This window comes from Ascaphus truei, chromosome 7, assembly GCF_040206685.1.
Source record: "Ascaphus truei isolate aAscTru1 chromosome 7, aAscTru1.hap1, whole genome shotgun sequence".
NCBI classification, from domain to species: Eukaryota; Metazoa; Chordata; class Amphibia; order Anura; family Ascaphidae; genus Ascaphus; species Ascaphus truei.
Window position 1 is genome coordinate 107,862,986 of NC_134489.1, and position 18,224 is coordinate 107,881,209.

The 18,224-nt window shown below is 52.8% G+C and overlaps 1 protein-coding gene across 28 annotated transcripts in view; it reads right to left on the minus strand.

Annotated features, from left to right (window-relative positions):
• Positions 1-18,224, minus strand: part of CLASP1 (cytoplasmic linker associated protein 1) — a 217,866-nt gene that overhangs the window by 142,216 nt on the left and 57,426 nt on the right. For 27 of the 28 annotated variants that reach the window (XM_075609840.1, XM_075609841.1, XM_075609839.1 and 24 more), the window contains exons 9-12: positions 4,793-4,948; positions 3,093-3,169; positions 2,312-2,404; positions 1,063-1,208 (exon numbers count right to left, since the gene is read on the minus strand). In XM_075609840.1, the coding sequence (XP_075465955.1) occupies positions 1,063-1,208; positions 2,312-2,404; positions 3,093-3,169; positions 4,793-4,948 (472 nt within the window). Of the gene's footprint in view, positions 1-1,062; positions 1,209-2,311; positions 2,405-3,092; positions 3,170-4,792; positions 4,949-13,540; positions 13,645-18,224 lie in introns of those variants that run through there. The other variant, XM_075609863.1, reaches the window with a different exon arrangement.

An 18,224-nucleotide genomic window follows, 5' to 3' on the forward strand; every position in this document is an offset into this window, starting at 1 on the left:
GTTGAGCCCTCCCATTGGTTAGTCTTCTCCTTGGCTTGGAGGGGGGGGATGTTGCCCGTTGCCCTGGTTACCAGACGCTGCAGCCTGCTTCTGAATCGGAGGTAAGAGTTCCTACACCCGGCTACACCCGGCCACCCTTAATACTCCCGCAGCCCACATGTCCAGAGAGGGAAAATACCGGGCACACATGTCCAGTATTACCTCTCATTTTTACCGGACAGATTGGCAAAATACCAGTCTGTCCGGTTCAAAACCGGACAACTGGCAACCCTATGTGCATGTCATTACCCAGAATCCCTACTGGCAATGGAAGCACTGATTGCTAAGCAATGCGCTGCAGGACCATCTAACATAGGGGCGGCCAACTCCAGTCCTAAAGGGCCCCCAACAGGTCAAGGTTTCAGGATACACCTGCATCAGCACAGGTGGCACAATCAACGGCTCAGTCTTCAACTGCACCACTGGTGCTGAAGCAGGAATATCTTGAAAACCAGACATATCTTGAAAACCTGACCTGTTGCTGGCCCTTGAGGACTGGAGTTGGCCGCTCCTGCTGTAACAGAAAATAATTTGAAGACTTAAAATGATAAATACAAACTAGAAACATGGCTCCGGGTCACAGAGAGAGGCTTTCTATCTAATCTCCCTACAGCTTTGTGTTACCCGCAGGGAGACGCCCGGGCTCGGCGGACGCTTTTATTAGTATTGTGTGCAAGTATTATTGCCCACTGGACAAAATTGTCCGGCAATCAGGAAATGGGGAGGGGGGCACGCCGGACTCTGGGTGACCGTGGACCAGCTTCACTGGACCCCTCCAAAGATATGAAAGTTGTCCTTTGATTTTCAAAGTGTATACTTCTCATCAGCCACGTTTTGCTGCCATTATAACATTGCGTGTGGCAAAGTGCACGGAACAATTCCTGCAGTCTGTTTCTCAGCTCTACATACAAACAGGATGTAACTGGGACGTGCTCAGCAATGCGCTCTGTTTTATATTACAGCAGGCTCATTGTTAGGGGGTGACCCATTAAGTTTGCCAGGATCGGACTGCATTTCACCTACCCCAGGGTGATACACGCTTCTCGCACCACCTGTGAGCGCAGGTCCTTGGCGGAGTGCTTGAAAGCGCCATCGAGCAGGCGGAGCTGCTGCAAAAAAGTGTCGTACTCAGTAGCACCGGCCACAACCAGAGATCGAATCTTCTTCAGCTGCAAATACGAGAGAGTAATGTACACAGGAAGGGACGCGGGCGGGTACGGCCGGGGCGCCTTACACGCGCGAAACATCAAACGCAAAGTCTCCTCTCATTTATTCTTTGTAAATCACAAAAAATGGACAAATCCAAAATTTAAATTTTTAAAAAAACAGAAAAAAAAAAACAACAATTATTTAAATAAAAATAACATGCATATAGCTTCAACACCTTTTTTTGCTGGGTGACGGGTAAGTCATGTAATGAATGTTTCTAATATGTATAGCACTATAAACAAGCTATTTAAATGAGCGTGTGTTATTATATATCAAATATTATCTTACAACGCTAACCCCTCCATTGGAATTATAATAAAATTAGAACGAAACTTACACAGTGATCCATGAACTTCAAAAATATCAAATAAGAAACATTGTATTTCACTGCATCACATGCAGTCCTATACCTGCCATTCTATTGCTGGGGTAACTCAGGGGTAACTCAGGGGTAACTCAGGGGCTCTCAACTCCAGTCCTCAAGACCCCCAAACACGTCAGGTTTGTAGTAAATCCCTTCTTCAGCACAGAAGTGGTTCAATCAGTGGCTCGAAGATTGACCCCACCTGTCTTGAAGCAGTGACTGATTGAGCCACCTGTGCTGAAGCTGGGATATCCTGAAAACATGCCCTGGTGGGGTGCAGGGGGGGGGAGGGGGTGTTGAAGACTGGAGCTTAGAACCCCTGGGTTAAACCAATCTTGTTTTTGCTATACTTAGATAAGACAGACTCCCTCCCCCGCCTGCAGACTCCCTCCCCACCTGCAGACTCCCTCCCCCGCCTGCAGACTCCCTCCCCCGCCTGCAGACTCCCTCCCCCGCCTGCAGACTCCCTCCCCCGCCTGCAGACTCCCTCCCCCGCCTGCAGACTCCCTCCCCCGCCTGCAGACTCCCTCCCCCGCCTGCAGACTCCCTCCCCCGCCTGCTTGCACATCTAATGTACAATCTAGTGCTAGATGTCTCTTTAATATGTCTCGCTTGCCCACGTCCTGCTGGTAACAATCCCTGCTGCAGTTTGGAGACATGTTGAATTTTGCTGGAGGCAGAAGCGACATGTTTCCTTACAGCAATGATCCTGTGCTCCCAGTCGTGCTTATCGTCTGATAAGATCTCGCGGATTTTGTTGATCGACTCTTCAAGATCTCTGCTTGAATAGATCTAGATGGGGGGGGGGGGGGAGGGGGGTAACAAACAATCAATATTGGATACGGAACACAACCCCTAAAAATATGTATATCTTTGAATTATAACTTTTCCTATTACTTTTTTCAAACTAACAAACACAAAATGTAGGCGCTGTTTGTGTGGTGCCAAACCAAGTGTGAATGTGAAGTGATAAAAATAGTGACGTAAGGGACTAGAATCAGGATATGAACAGAAACTAAAAGGGGAGCACTAAAACCCCTCTATTAAGTGAAATAGTGAATACAAAGTAAGGCGCCCGAGGAAGAAGATTGAAGCGCACAGCGGATTCCCTCTGATCCCCTGCAGGAATCACCGTCCACTATCCATTGTCACGGTTTTGTTTAATCATTATTTCAGTGTTTATCAAAAGCAACACTCATTGTGTCATTGTGTTCCCATTTATCCTCACTTTGTAGTCACTACTTCAGGCTCTCAGATCCCCACTTCTAGATTTTGTTCATATCTTTTCAAACTCTGCAATGTCTGTGGGACGCTCCAGATAATAAATCAACATATGTTAATAATGAAAGCGATTTCCTTTCCAAAGAGAAGTGACCGTTCCGGTTAGAAATAACAGAGATCAAGCTATTGCCCCTTAACAGGTCAGACCCCAGATTTGACAGGACTACCGATTGCTGGGGGGTGACCAGTGACGCTTTACCTGGATGGTTGGAACATCTTCAAACGCTCTGATAAAGTCCTCCTCGTCTAAGCCGCCTGCGCCTTCCTTAGCGGGCCCTGGAGTACAGGACAAGAAACATAAAAGTATCTAATGTAAGAGCTTTGAACAATGTGGGTGCTACAGGGAAACCATTTCCGCCACCACAGCCCTGTGGGGTGTGTGGATTTCTGTTCTGGTTCTTATCCCTGCTACCTGGAAGCAAACAGATGAATTGTGAGGGTATTACAAGGCGGTGCAAGCGGACGTGATGGAGCCGGAAACTGCGGGTAAATCTCTTAGCTTGTATTAAGGGTATTACTTTACTTTGCAGATTGAAACCCCCTTAAGGCTTGGGGCACCATTCCAATCCCGGTAACATAACAAGCCTGTTTACAGCTCCACTGAGAGGTAATACAATGGCTCTGATGGATGAAGTAATAGAGTCACAAAGTTAGAATTCACACACACACACACACACACACACACACACACACACACACACACACACACACACACAGTGTATATATATATATATATATATATATATATATATATATATATATATATATATATATATAATACACACACACATATTACACACACACATATTACACACACACATATTACACACACACATATTACACACATCACACTTTTAACACATTTTAACTAGTAGCAAATACCATACATTTATCTACACTAGAGAGAGACAGACACAGAATGGGGGGGAGAGAGAGACAGGCACAGAATGGGGGGGGGAGAGAGAGGCACAGAATGGGGGGGAGAGAGAGACAGGCACAGAATGGGGGGGGAGAGAGACAGGCACAGAATGGGGGGTAGAGAGAGACAGGCACAGAATGGGGGGGGAGAGAGAGACAGGCACAGAATGGGGAGGGAGAGAGACAGACACAGAATGGGGAGAGAGACAGACACAGAATGGGGAGGGAGAGAGACAGACACAGAATGGGGAGAGAGAGAGACAGACACAGAATGGGGAGAGAGAGAGAGACAGACACAGAATGGGGAGAGAGAGAGAGAGACAGACACAGAATGGGGAGAGAGAGAGAGACAGACACAGAATGGGGAGAGAGAGAGAGACAGACACAGAATGGGGAGAGAGACAGACACAGAATGGGGAGAGAGAGAGACAGACACAGAATGGGGAGAGAGAGACAGTATCGGATGAGCGGAGAGAGGATGGATGGATGGAGGGGAAGGAGAGAATGGAGGGAAGGAGAAAATGGAGGGAAGGAGAGAATGGAGGGAAGGAGAGAATGGAGGGAAGGAGAAAATGGAGGGAAGGAGAGAATGGAGGAAAGGAGAGAATGGAGGGAAAGAGAGAATGGAGGGAAGGAGAGAATGGAGGAAAGGAGAGAATGGAGGGAAGGGTGTGTGGGAGAAAATGGAGTGAAGAGGGGAGGAGGGAGAGAATGGAGGGAAGAGGGGGGAGGGAGAGAATGGAAGGAGAGAATGGAGGGAATGAAGGGAAAGGTGGAAGGGGGGGAAGGAGACAGACACACACACACACACACACACACACACACACATATACACACACATACATATACACACACACATATATACACACACATATACACACACACACACACTTGTTGGTTACACTGCATTATCTGATCCAGTGCTTGTGTTCTGCCATTCTGTCCCTGGACAGCGCCACTACACATCACTCATATACTCGCCTCCTGCCTTGGTGCTAAGGGTGGTAGTGCCTGGCCTGCGGGTGGGTGCCACGCTGACCACTCTGCGGGCTGGAGGAGGCGCTTTGGACGATGTGGACGAGCTGGCAGATGAGGGTCTGTTACCGTCAACCGAGTCTTCATCATCAAAGTTTTTATCTGCAGAGAAACACACAGTTTGTAACTACAATGACCATCAGTAATGTGTATGCCTGTGCAGTGATTAGATGTGAGCATTAACCCCTCACTTACCCCTTCCGTGTTGCAGACCCTCTAACAGTACAGGGTTAATAATCTTACAAAATGACTATTCCTGAAGCCCTGCTTTCCATGCAAGTATTTCATGTAAAGAATAATCACAGTAGAGACATATTAATCGTCACCGTTTCATTTCTGAAGGTTACAGTTCATTACTTAGGAACAGAAAATATAGAACTGCAACCCTTTCTGTGACAGGAGGTAAATACAAATAAAAATAAGAGTACACTGCATGGCATTACAATGTTAAAAGCCAGGGGAAGGGAAGAGAAGGGGGAAAGGGAAGGCATAAGGAGGGCTCCCCCGCATCAGCTTGTTTGTTTGCATTACAATGTTAACCCAATTGGTGCATTAATGTGCTAGGCAGCAGGGTGCGAGGGGCCTCCTGGCTTTGGGCTCCGGTGATTGCCAGTACAGAGGGGACATTACTCTGACTGGTCACATGCCACTGATTGCGGCTCTTCCAATTAGCCCTGGCATGAGCATAAACATGGTCTTTTGCTTGGGGAATGCCTTATGGGCACACTGCAGGTTAACCCCTTTCCTGCCACAATCATAGATTCAGATTACAGGGCACCAGTGACGAACATGCTGGTACTTTCTGCTCTGTTATCCCTTGACAAATTACATGAATAATTCACATCTTTGTTCTCTTGCAATGTCAAATAGAGCAGTAATCCCTCCTGTCACCCCCCCCCCCCCCCCCCCCCCCAAACAATTTTATATTACTTAATTTACTGATTTATTGACATTTTGCAGATTTTCTAAACCAGGCGGTCTCGTGGTGTAGGACCGTGATGGGGTATCACCCCCAGACCTCCCCATTACACATTTTATTTTAAAAGATGACAGCTTCCTACATGTTAGCAGCCGTAGGTCACAGTTTAGAACAGACCAATTAAAGCTCTAAGATAAAAGGAGTGTTGGAGAAGAATATCTCCTGAACAGGGCAGGGTGGGGGGTTTGGGGGATGACTCACTGAGGACAGACAGTGGTGGTCCTGCACCAAGAGACCCAAGGGTTTAAATAATACCAAATATAAATAAAGGAAATACATACAGATGTACGCACAACTTTGTTTCTGGAGTCCAGGCAACAAATGGCCATGGATAGGGCCTGCTGTACCTAAGGTATATTAATATGAATATTATATATATAGAAAATGGAAATATTACTGTGCGCTCATTCGCATGTCTTAGACAGGTCTGCAACCCCGCCTTTCACCATTATCACCCAGCACACAGCATTTCCACTGCAGCAAGGGATTGTGGGAAATGACATGCAAATCAGCACACAGTGCCACCTTTTGCTTCAAAACCATTTTTAACATGGTTCCCTATAGGCTTAAGCTTGCTGCATGGTCACAGCTTTGAGCACAGCCAGGGTTAAGATGCATAGCCAGTAAACCCACCCACAGACAGCCGTTTCGACATTGATGGGCCTCATCAGTGTGGGGTTGGTTATACCGGCTATGCAAAAACGAAGCAATGAGGATGGGGTTTACCATACTTAGTTAAGTTATGGTGGGTAAAAAAAGTGACAAAAACCCTCCACTGCAAAGCACATAGCAAATGGAAATATTACTGTATGCTCGTTTGCATGTCTTAGACAGGTCTGCAACCCCGCCTTTCACCATTATCACCCAGCACACAGCACTTCCACTGCAGCAAGGGATTCTGGGAAATGACATGCAGCCCCGCCTTTCACACGCATTGAAATAAAAGGAGCGAAGGGACAGGAAGCTTCTGGGTCTTTTCATGCTGGTCTAAATCTTTTCTGAACGTTGCTTAGGGAAATAACTTACAGCAGCCAAGTAATTGGCAATTAAAAGTAATATCTCAAGAGATGTTCAGCTGGGAATGTGACAGCAATCACAATGATATTTAGGCCATTATCCCGTTCTGAATGCATCTGCTGCTTAGTTATGAATAATGAAGTTGCCAGCACGCATTACTTGATAAAGATGCACAAAGCGAGTTTGGGACCTGCTGTCCCCATCCGATGTTCACATGTGAAAGGGCTCAGAGGTAACGTGACAGGGCACAGCTGATTACACGTAGTAATTATTGGAAGGAGCCACGTAAGCTCCCACTGATTTTCTGTTGTGTCACCGCGTCAGTGCCACAGATTTTAGTCTTTGCATCTCAGACATTGGAACTGAAAATCTGCTATTTTTCCATTAAAATGCCCTTTTTTTTTACCCAGAGTCTCTGAAATCTGATTGCTACGGGGCGGAGGAAGCTAACATCTCCGGGAGAAAAGCATGTGTCCCGAGTGTCAGAACAGAATATACTCCATACTGCTTCTTATTACAGTACGTTCATGAGAGCGAGCGTGACATACAGCAGCCTTAACTGAGTGCCAAGGCCCTGTCACTGTTCCTCTTCCTGCAAGATCGCGCTCTGCGCTCAACGCAAGATCCCCTACAATAATGAGCGCGCGGATTATAACGTAGTCATATTCTGGGGCCCCTGGAGAGCCAGACCCAGTAGCTACATCCTGGGGCACCCAAAGGGTTAAACCCTTTCAAATAACATGGGTACTTATAGAATAGGAGCGGCCAACTCCAGTCCTCAAGGGTCACCAACAGGTCAGATTTTCAGGGTATCCCTGCTTCAGCACAGCTGGTGCAGCCAAAGACTGAGCCACTGATTACCTGTGCTGAAGCAGAGATATCCTGAAAACCTGACCTGTTAGTGGCTCTTGAGGACTGGAGTGCCCACCCCTGTTATAGAACTACAAATGCATGCAGCACTAGAGCTAGAATAATAGAAGCCCAACAAGTCCCTACTCAAGGAGCGCAGAATATTCAGTGGCGCAGGGAGAGCAGGTGTCTTGGTGGGGCAATTAGTAGCAGAGGACGAATTAAAACCTTCCTGTGTATGGACACCGCGTTCATGCCACTTTGGGCTTCTGTGAAGGCAGAGGAGAAGTTATTTCTTCCATACATATTGGGAGGCAGCAATTTGCAGAGTTTGCAGCAACAGTGCAGGTTTCACCAAAGCACCAACGCATATGATTTACATTACTCCTGTGTGGCCTGTCATCTCCGGTTATTCACAACACACTGCATGGCTGGTTTCTGCATCCTGTGAGGTATATCTATGCTCTGCCAACAGGACAGGTGACAGAACAGATTTGCTATGTGCCAATCCAAGGCAGAGAAGGCACAATAAGGGAGACGGGTAGAAGCTTTGTGTTATTGCTGTTTGCACACATACAGGCTGCGAAACAGTTGTCTCTCGCTCATTGGAAGAACAACCGCTCTGCATTGCAGTGCAAAAGAGAAGCGAAAAGTAGGCAGGTCAAACTGACTAAACATGCCCTGTCTGAAAACACAAACAGGGAAACAGCATGGTTCTAAGTCCCCAACACACGAATATTATCACCCAAGCTCCTCCTGTTCTCTAACCATCACAAAGATTTCCTTAAGATTCAGCTCCATTTCAGAGGCACATACAATCAATCTCTGAAAGGCCTTAAACAAGACGGAAGGAACTAGAATTGTGTATTTATTAGATTCCTACATTCGGCAGAATACAAAACAAGGAAACCAATGTACAGATAGAGAAGCGGGTAATATTAGAACCGTGTACAGGTAGAGAAGCGGGTAACATTATAACGTGTACAGGTAGAGAAGCGGGTAACATTATAACCGTGTACAGATAGAGAAGCGGGTAACATTATAACAGTGTACAGATAGAGAAGCGGGTAATATTATAACCGTGTACAGATAGAGAAGCGGGTAACATTATAACCGTGTACAGATAGAGAAGCGGGTAATATTACAACAGTGTACAGGTAGAGAAGCGGGTAACATTATAACCGTGTACAGATAGAGAAGCGGGTAACATTATAACAGTGTACAGGTAGAGAAGCGGGTAATATTATAACAGTGTACAGGTAGAGAAGCGGGTAACATTATAACCGTGTACAGATAGAGAAGCGGGTAATATTATAACAGTGTACAGATAGAGAAGCGGGTAATATTATAACAGTGTACAGAGAGAGAAGCGGGTAACATTAGAACAGTGTACAGAGAGAGAAGCAGGTAATATTAGAACAGTGTACAGATAGAGAAGCGGGTAATATTATAACCGTGTACAGATAGAGAAGCGGGTAATATTAGAACAGTAAACAGGTAGAGAAGCGGGTAATATTATAACAGTGTACAGAGAGAGAAGCGGGTAACATTATAACAGTGAGGCTTCTACTGAGTCACAATCTATCACTTTGTTCTCAGCATCACTTTGCTAAATAACATTGTGCCCAATGTGCGGTGTGTGGGATGTGCGGTGTGCAAGATGTGCGGTGTGCGGGATGTGCGGTGTGCGGGATGTGCGGTGCGCGGGATGTGCGGTGCGCGGGATGTGCGGTGCGCGGGATGTGCGGTGCGCGGGATGTGCGGTGCGCGGGATGTGCGGTGCGCGGGATGTGCGGTGCGCGGGATGTGCAGTGCGCGGGATGTGCAGTGCGCGGGATGTGCAGTGCGCGGGATGTGCGGGATGTGCGGGATGTGCGGGATGTGCAGTGTGCGGGATGTGCAGTGTGCGGGATGTGCAGTGTGCGGGATGTGCAGTGTGCGGGATGTGCAGTGTGCGGGATGTGCAGTGTGCGGGATGTGCAGTGTGCGGGATGTGCAGTGTGCGGGATGTGCAGTGTGCGGGATGTGCAGTGTGCGGGATGTGCGGGATGTGCAGTGCGGGATGTGCAGTGCGGGATGTGCAGTGCGGGATGTGCAGTGCGGGATGTGCAGTGCGGGATGTGCAGTGCGGGATGTGCAGTGCGGGCCGTGCAGTGCGGGATGTGCAGTGCGGGATGCGTGGGATGTGCAGTGCGGGATGTGCGGGATGTGCAGTGCGGGATGTGCGGGATGTGCAGTGCGGGATGTGCAGTGCGGGACGTGCGGGATGTGCGGGACGTGCAGTGCGGGACGTGCGGGACGTGCGGTGCGGGACGCGCGGTGCGGGACGCGCAGTGCGGGACGTGCAGTACGGGACGTGCGGGACGCGCAGTGCGGGACGTGCAGTACGGGACGTGCAGTGCGGGACGTGCGGGACGTGCAGTGCGGGACGTGCAGTGCGGGACGTGCGGGATGTGCAGTGCGGGATGTGCGGGATGTGCGGGATGTGCAGTGCGGGATGTGCGGGATGTGCAGTGCGGGATGTGCGGGATGTGCAGTGCGGGATGTGCGGGATGTGCGGGACGTGCAGTGCGGGACGTGCAGTGCGGGACGTGCGGGATGCGCGGTGCGGGACGCGCAGTGCGGGACGTGCAGTACGGGACGTGCGGGACGTGCAGTGCGGGACGTGCGGGACGTGCGGGACGTGCAGTGCGGGACGTGCGGGACGTGCAGTGCGGGACGTGCGGGACGTGCGGGACGTGCGGGACGTGCAGTGCGGGACGTGCGGTGCGGGACGTGCAGTGCGGGACGTGCAGTGCGGGACGTGCGGGACGTGCAGTGCGGGACGTGCGGGACGTGCGGGACGTGCAGTACGGGACGTGCAGTGCGGGACGTGCAGTGCGGGACGTGCAGTGCGGGATGTGCGGGACGTGCAGTGCGGGATGTGCGGGACGTGCAGTGCGGGATGTGCGGGACGTGCAGTGCGGGATGTGCAGTGCGGGATGTGCGGGATGTGCAGTGCGGGATGTGCGGGACGTGCAGTGCGGGATGTGCGGGATGTGCAGTGCGGGATGTGCGGGACGTGCAGTGCGGGATGTGCAGTGCGGGATGTGCGGGATGTGCGGGATGTGCAGTGCGGGATGTGCAGTGCGGGACGTGCAGTGCGGGACGTGCGGGACGTGCAGTGCGGGACGTGCAGTGCGGGATGTGCGGGATGTGCAGTGCGGGATGTGCGGGACGTGCAGTGCGGGATGTGCGGGATGTGCAGTGCGGGATGTGCGGGACGTGGAGTGCGGGATGTGCAGTGCGGGACGTGCAGTGCGGGATGTGCAGTGCGGGATGTGCAGTGCGGGATGTGCAGTGCGGGATGTGCGGGATGTGCAGTGCGGGATGTGCAGTGCGGGATGTGTAGTGTGCAGTGCGGGATGTGTAGTGTGCAGTGCGGGATGTGTAGTGTGCAGTGCGGGATGTGCAGTGCGGGATGTGCAGTGCGGGATGTGCAGTGTGCAGTGCGGGATGTGCAGTGCGGGATGTGCAGTGCGGGATGTGCAGTGCGGGGTGTGCAGTGCGGGGTGTGCAGTGCGGGGTGTGCAGTGCGGGGTGTGCAGTGCGGGATGTGCAGTGCGGGATGTGCAGTGCGGGATGTGCAGTGCGGGATGTGCAGTGCGGGGTGTGCAGTGCGGGGTGTGCAGTGCGGGGTGTGCAGTGCGGGGTGTGCAGTGCGGGGTGGCAGCAGCTCTGTGAAACCTATTCATATATTACAAACATATTTAGTGCAAGTACTGGATTGTACGCTCACCTGGACAGGTATCTCAGTGTATTTGGGGTTGTAGAATGTCATAAAACACAAAAAATATCAATTGCATGCACTTACCTAAACCGCAGCAAATATATCTCGGGTATTAGGTGAAATTACTATTGATAACGGAAATATCACCACTTTCAGCAACAAACCGAGACGCTGTTTTCCTATGAAGCTATGCCCCTATGTTCATTAGAGAAGCTGCCGGAAGTCTCAATGCTGAGCTGGGCATTTTCTGCCCCATTTCAAAGCTGAAAACGGCTTAGAGCTGCCCCAGCACACTGCCCTTTAAAATCAATTTATAATAGAGATACTAAGTCACAGTGCGGGATGTGCAGTGCGGGATGTGCAGGATGTGCGGGATGTGCGGGATGTGCGGGACGTGCAGTGCGGGACGTGCGGGATGCGCGGTGCGGGACGCGCAGTGCGGGACGTGCAGTATGGGACGTGCGGGACGTGCAGTGCGGGACGTGCGGGACGTGCAGTGCGGGACGTGCGGGACGTGCAGTGCGGGACGTGCGGGACGTGCAGTGCGGGACGTGCGGTGCGGGACGTGCAGTGCGGGACGTGCAGTGCGGGACGTGCGGGACGTGCAGTGCGGGACGTGCGGGACGTGCGGGACGTGCAGTACGGGACGTGCAGTGCGGGACGTGCAGTGCGGGACGTGCAGTGCGGGATGTGCGGGACGTGCAGTGCGGGATGTGCGGGACGTGCAGTGCGGGATGTGCGGGACGTGCAGTGCGGGATGTGCAGTGCGGGATGTGCGGGATGTGCAGTGCGGGATGTGCGGGACGTGCAGTGCGGGATGTGCGGGATGTGCAGTGCGGGATGTGCGGGACGTGCAGTGCGGGATGTGCAGTGCGGGATGTGCAGTGCGGGATGTGCGGGATGTGCAGTGCGGGATGTGCGGGATGTGCAGTGCGGGATGTGCAGTGCGGGACGTGCAGTGCGGGACGTGCGGGACGTGCAGTGCGGGATGTGCAGTGCGGGATGTGCGGGATGTGCGGGATGTGCAGTGCGGGATGTGCGGGACGTGCAGTGCGGGATGTGCGGGATGTGCAGTGCGGGATGTGCGGGACGTGGAGTGCGGGATGTGCAGTGCGGGATGTGCAGTGCGGGATGTGCAGTGCGGGATGTGCAGTGCGGGATGTGCGGGATGTGCAGTGCGGGATGTGCAGTGCGGGATGTGTAGTGTGCAGTGCGGGATGTGTAGTGTGCAGTGCGGGATGTGTAGTGTGCAGTGCGGGATGTGCAGTGCGGGATGTGCAGTGCGGGATGTGCAGTGCGGGATGTGCAGTGTGCAGTGCGGGATGTGCAGTGCGGGATGTGCAGTGCGGGATGTGCAGTGCGGGGTGTGCAGTGCGGGGTGTGCAGTGCGGGATGTGCAGTGCGGGATGTGCAGTGCGGGATGTGCAGTGCGGGATGTGCAGTGCGGGATGTGCAGTGCGGGATGTGCAGTGCGGGATGTGCAGTGCGGGGTGTGAAGTGCGGGGTGTGCAGTGCGGGGTGTGCAGTGCGGGGTGTGCAGTGCGGGGTGTGCAGTGCGGGGTGTGCAGTGCGGGGTGTGCAGTGCGGGGTGGCAGCAGCTCTGTGAAACCTATTCATATATTACAAACATATTTAGTGCAAGTACTGGATTGTACGCTCACCTGGACAGGTATCTCAGTGTATTTGGGGTTGTAGAATGTCATAAAACACAAAAAATATCAATTGCATGCACTTACCTAAACCGCAGCAAATATATCTCGGGTATTAGGTGAAATTACTATTGATAACGGAAATATCACCACTTTCAGCAACAAACCGAGACGCTGTTTTCCTATGAAGCTATGCCCCTATGTTCATTAGAGAAGCTGCCGGAAGTCTCAATGCTGAGCTGGGCATTTTCTGCCCCATTTCAAAGCTGAAAACGGCTTAGAGCTGCCCCAGCACACTGCCCTTTAAAATCAATTTATAATAGAGATACTAAGTCACAATCCTAATTACAAACCGAAACCCTGCGAGTCAAATACAACAAGAATAGGTGTGTAATCCCATGTTCTTCATCTAAATAACACCGGGTGCCTACCTTCTCCGGTCGTCATATTTGGCTGACATGCAAAACAACGCAGCGCGTTCTACAAGGAGATCTTCAAATGCTTCCAAGCAACTCAGAGCGAGCTCTCCCTCTCCCTCCCGCAGCGAGCTCCCCCCCTTCTCCTAGTCAGCTCATTCCCCCTCCCCCTCTCCCTCCCGCAGCGAGCTCCCTGTCCTAGTGAGCTCCCCCCACTCCCTCCCGCAGCGAGCTCCCCCCACTCCCTCCCGCAGCAAGCTCCCCCCCCACTCAGCTCGCACCCCCCTCTCCCAGTGAGCTCGCCCCCCCCCCCTTCCCCCCCGCAGCGAGCTCCCCCCTTCCCTCCCGCAGCGAGCTCCCCCCCTCTCCCAGTGAGCTTGCTCCCCCCCTCTCCCAGTGAGCTTGCTCCCCCCCCTCTCCCAGTGAGCTAGCTCCCCCCCTCCCAATAAGCTTGCTCCCCCCTCTCTCCGTGAGCTAGCTCCCCCCCTCCCAATGAGCTCGCTCCCCCCCTCCCAATGAGCTCGCTCCCCCCCCCTCTCCCAGTGAGCTCGCTCCCCCCCCCTCTCCCAGTGAGCTCGCTCCCCCCTCTCCCAGTGAACTCGCTCCCCCCCTTCTCCCAGTGAGCTCGCTCCCCCCCTCTCCCCCCTCTTGCAGTGAGCTCGCTCCCCCCCCTCTCCGTGAGCTCGCTCCCCCCCCCTCTCCCAGTGAGCTCGCTCCCCCCCCTCTCCCAGTGAGCTCGCTCCCCCTTCCCCTCTCCCAGTGAGCTCACTCCCCCCTCCCCTCTCCCAGTGAGCTCGCTCCCCCCTCTCCCAGTGAGCTCGCTCCCCCCCCTCCCTCTCCCAGTGAGGTCGCTCCCCTCCCCTCCCTCTCCCAGTGAGCTCGCTCCCCCCCCTCCCTCTCCCAGTGAGCTCGCTCCCCCCCCCTCCCTCTCCCAGTGAGCTCGCTCCCCCCTCCCTCCCTCTTACAGGAGCTCTGTGTAACCAAGCAAAAACTGACAAGCAACTGCCTCCCTCTTCCCAAATAAAAGCCGCCTGCGAGCTCGTCTTGTCAGAACCTCTAGTTACAGCGCCGAATTTATACACGGGATTATTTAACTCATTCATCACCCCATCAAGGCTGAACGAGGGGATCTGGAACATAATGTACAATAAAAACGTATCTGCTCACCTTAAACTCACAAAACCATTTCCGGATATATAAAGGTGTCGCCACACTTAGTAACATATGGTGAGGAATGTTTTTTACCCAAGGAGTTACAAGAAAAACAAGATCAATATTTCAATATATCCTTCCTGGTGAAATATAATGTACATAAATTACGTTCTGAAGTTTAATATATTTTCTTTTTAGGCCCAGACACCACACAGTATAAATACAATGAAACAGAGAATGCCAACTTTTCATGTTTGTTTTTAGCTCATCTATATTAAAGTATATGACAAGAAAAATGGCAGCACACAGCTGCCTGTTACTTGACGTATATGAATCCTAAATACAACTAATAAATTTATCATTGTTGCTATTTAGCATGTGTTTGACTATACCCAATAAGGCTGCGGCCACGCTGGCGCTGACAGCGCTCATGTTTGGAGAGCGGTGACGTCACCAGCTCTCCAAACATGAGCGACGGCTGCCTGTGCTATTTCGCAAGCGCGCAGGGGGGGGGGGGGGGGCGTTGCAGGCAAGCTGAGCGTGGTTCAAAGTCAGTTTTTTTTGTTTAAGCGCCAAGAGTGGGTGAGCATGTGTGCACGAGCGCGCGCTCACCGAGTGAGTGGGGACGTCTAAATTTAAATTGCTAGAAGTAACCTCGCCAAGCACCGCGTGGTCAGCGTGGTCAGTGGCAGCGTGGCCGCAGCCTAAAGTTCTAAAGGGCACACGTTTCACTACATCTTCCTTATAGGAATAGTTGGGGTTATAGTGAAGGCCGCTTTCATGTGCGGCACAAACCCCCCCCCCGCTCCCCCAAAAAATGCATGTATGCTCGCTTCCTAAAACAGGCGTACCTGCAAATGATTGGAATCTTGTGTCCTAATAAATGTAGAAGGAATACCCGTTCTCACCATTCATTGTGTGTCGAACATACAAAGGACAATTAGTATTCTAATAATATTTTCTTTTAATACATTTTAGGGGAGCTTTATATTGCTGGGTGGGTGCCGCTTTGAACTGAACACCCTAAACCAAGAGTGCCCAATCCAGTCCTCAAGGGCCACCAACAGGTCAGGTTTTAAGGATATCCCTGCTTCAGCACAGGTGGTTCAATCAGTGTCTCAGTCTTCGACTGCCCCACCTGTGCTGAAGGACTGGAGTTGCCCCCCCCCCCCAAGTTATTTAACCTGTAGAGATACTTTTCTGACACCCCCGGACGGGCTGCGGGTCCTCTTTCACTATTGGCAACATTTTGCAGGGACGCTTTATCTGGTCAGTGCCATGTGAGCTGGTACAATTGGTCTAAATGGACACGTAGCGGTCACAGCAGAGTTTGGGGAATGACACAAATAAATACTGTGACCTTGATTTGTGATGTTTCAATGTATCACAGCGTCTCAATGTTATATGAAGGAGCAGATGTCACAGTACGGGAAGAAATTTAGCTAATGTGGCTAATTCTGATACATTATCTTATACTATATTAGTGAAAGCACTGTATGCCTGCCTGCCTGCCTGCCTGCCTGGATGTCCGGTGTCCCTAGGGGAAATCTCATTGGTCCATTGGTCCCTTGGTCCGCCCCCGCACACCTCTCATTGGCCTGAGGCGGAGTGACGGGCCAAAGGACACACAGGGACACACACACACAGGGACACACACACACACAGGGACACACACACACACAGGGACACACACACACAGGGACACACACACACAGGGACACACACACACACAGGGACACACACACACACAGGGACACACACACACACAGGGACACACACACACACAGGGACACACACACACACAGGGACACACACACACACAGGGACACACACACACACAGGGACACACACACACACAGGGACACACACACACACAGGGACACACACACACACAGGGACACACACACACACAGGGACACACACTCTCCCCCGTCAGTTGGACCGCAGCTCACCTTCCACACCCCCCCCCCCTCCTCTCCCGGTGCCCCTCCTCTCCCGGTGCCCCTCACTCTCTCCCCCCTCCCCACCTCATCCAAATCCCCACGCTCCGCAACATCCCCAGCCGCACCATCACCCTCACCGTGCGCCGCGGAGGAAGCGCGGCCCTGCTGCTCAGCAGCAAACTCCAGGCTCCTCCCTCCTCGCGGCGCGGCCCGGGCCTCCTGCTCTCCCCCTCACGTGCGCCGCTACCGGAGAGGGGAAGCGCGGCGCGGGACTCCCCATCACGTGTGACGCTACCGGAGAGGGGAAGCGCGGCGCGGGACTCCCCATCACGTGCGCCGCTACCGGAGAGGGGAAGCGGCGCGGGACTCCCCATCACGTGCGCCGCTACCGGAGAGGGGAAGCGCGGCGCGGGACTCCCCATCACGTGCGCCGCTACCGTAGAGGGGAAGCGCGGCGCGGGACTCCCCATCACGTGCGCCGCTACCGGAGAGGGGAAGCGCGGCGCGGGACTCCTGCCACTCTTGCCCCCCCCCCAGCTTCCCGAACTCACCTCCTGCCCCAGCCAGATGCCACGGGGTCAAGGTAAGTCACACACCGTCTCCCACCCACACACCCACCCACCCAGTCACTTTCACCCACCCAGTCACTTTCACCCACACACCCACCCAGTCACTTTCACCCACACACCCACCCACCCAGTCACTTTCACCCACACAATGTCACTTTCACCCACACACCCAGTCACTTTCACCCACCCAGTCACTTTCACCCACCCACCCACCCACCCAGTCACTTTCACCCACACACCCACCCACCCAGTCACTTTCACCCACACACCCACCCACCCAGTCACTTTCACCCACACACCCACCCACCCAGTCACTTTCACCCACACACCCACCCACCCAGTCACTTTCACCCACACACCCACCCACCCAGTCACTTTCACCCACACACCCACCCACTCAGTCACTTTCACCCAAACACCCACCCAGTCACTTTCACCCACCCACTTTCACCCACCCACCCAGTCACTTTCACCCACCCACCCACTTTCACACACCCACCCAGTCACTTTCAAGTTACTTTCAGCCGACCCACCCACCCACTTTCACCCACCCAGTCACTTTCAAGTTACTTTCAGCCGACCCACCCACCCACTTTCACCCACCCAGTCACTTTCACTCACCCAGTCACTTTCACCCACCCAGTCACTTTCACCCACCCAGTCACTTTCACCCACCCAGTCACTTTCAAGTCACTTTCACCCACCCAGTCACTTTCACCCACCCAGTCACTTTCACCCACCCAGTCACTTTCACCCACCCACTCACTCAGTCACCCACTCACTCAGTCACCCACTCAGTCACTCACTCAGTCACCCACCCACTCAGTCACCCACCCACTCACTCACTTAGTCACCCACCCACTCACTCAGTCACCCACCCACTCACTCAGTCACCCACCCAGTCACTTTCACCCAGTCACCCACTTTCACCCAGTCACCCACCCACCCAGTCACCCACCCACTCAGTCACCCACCCACACACTCAGTCACCCACTCAGTCAGTCACCCACCCACTCAGTCACCCACCCACTCAGT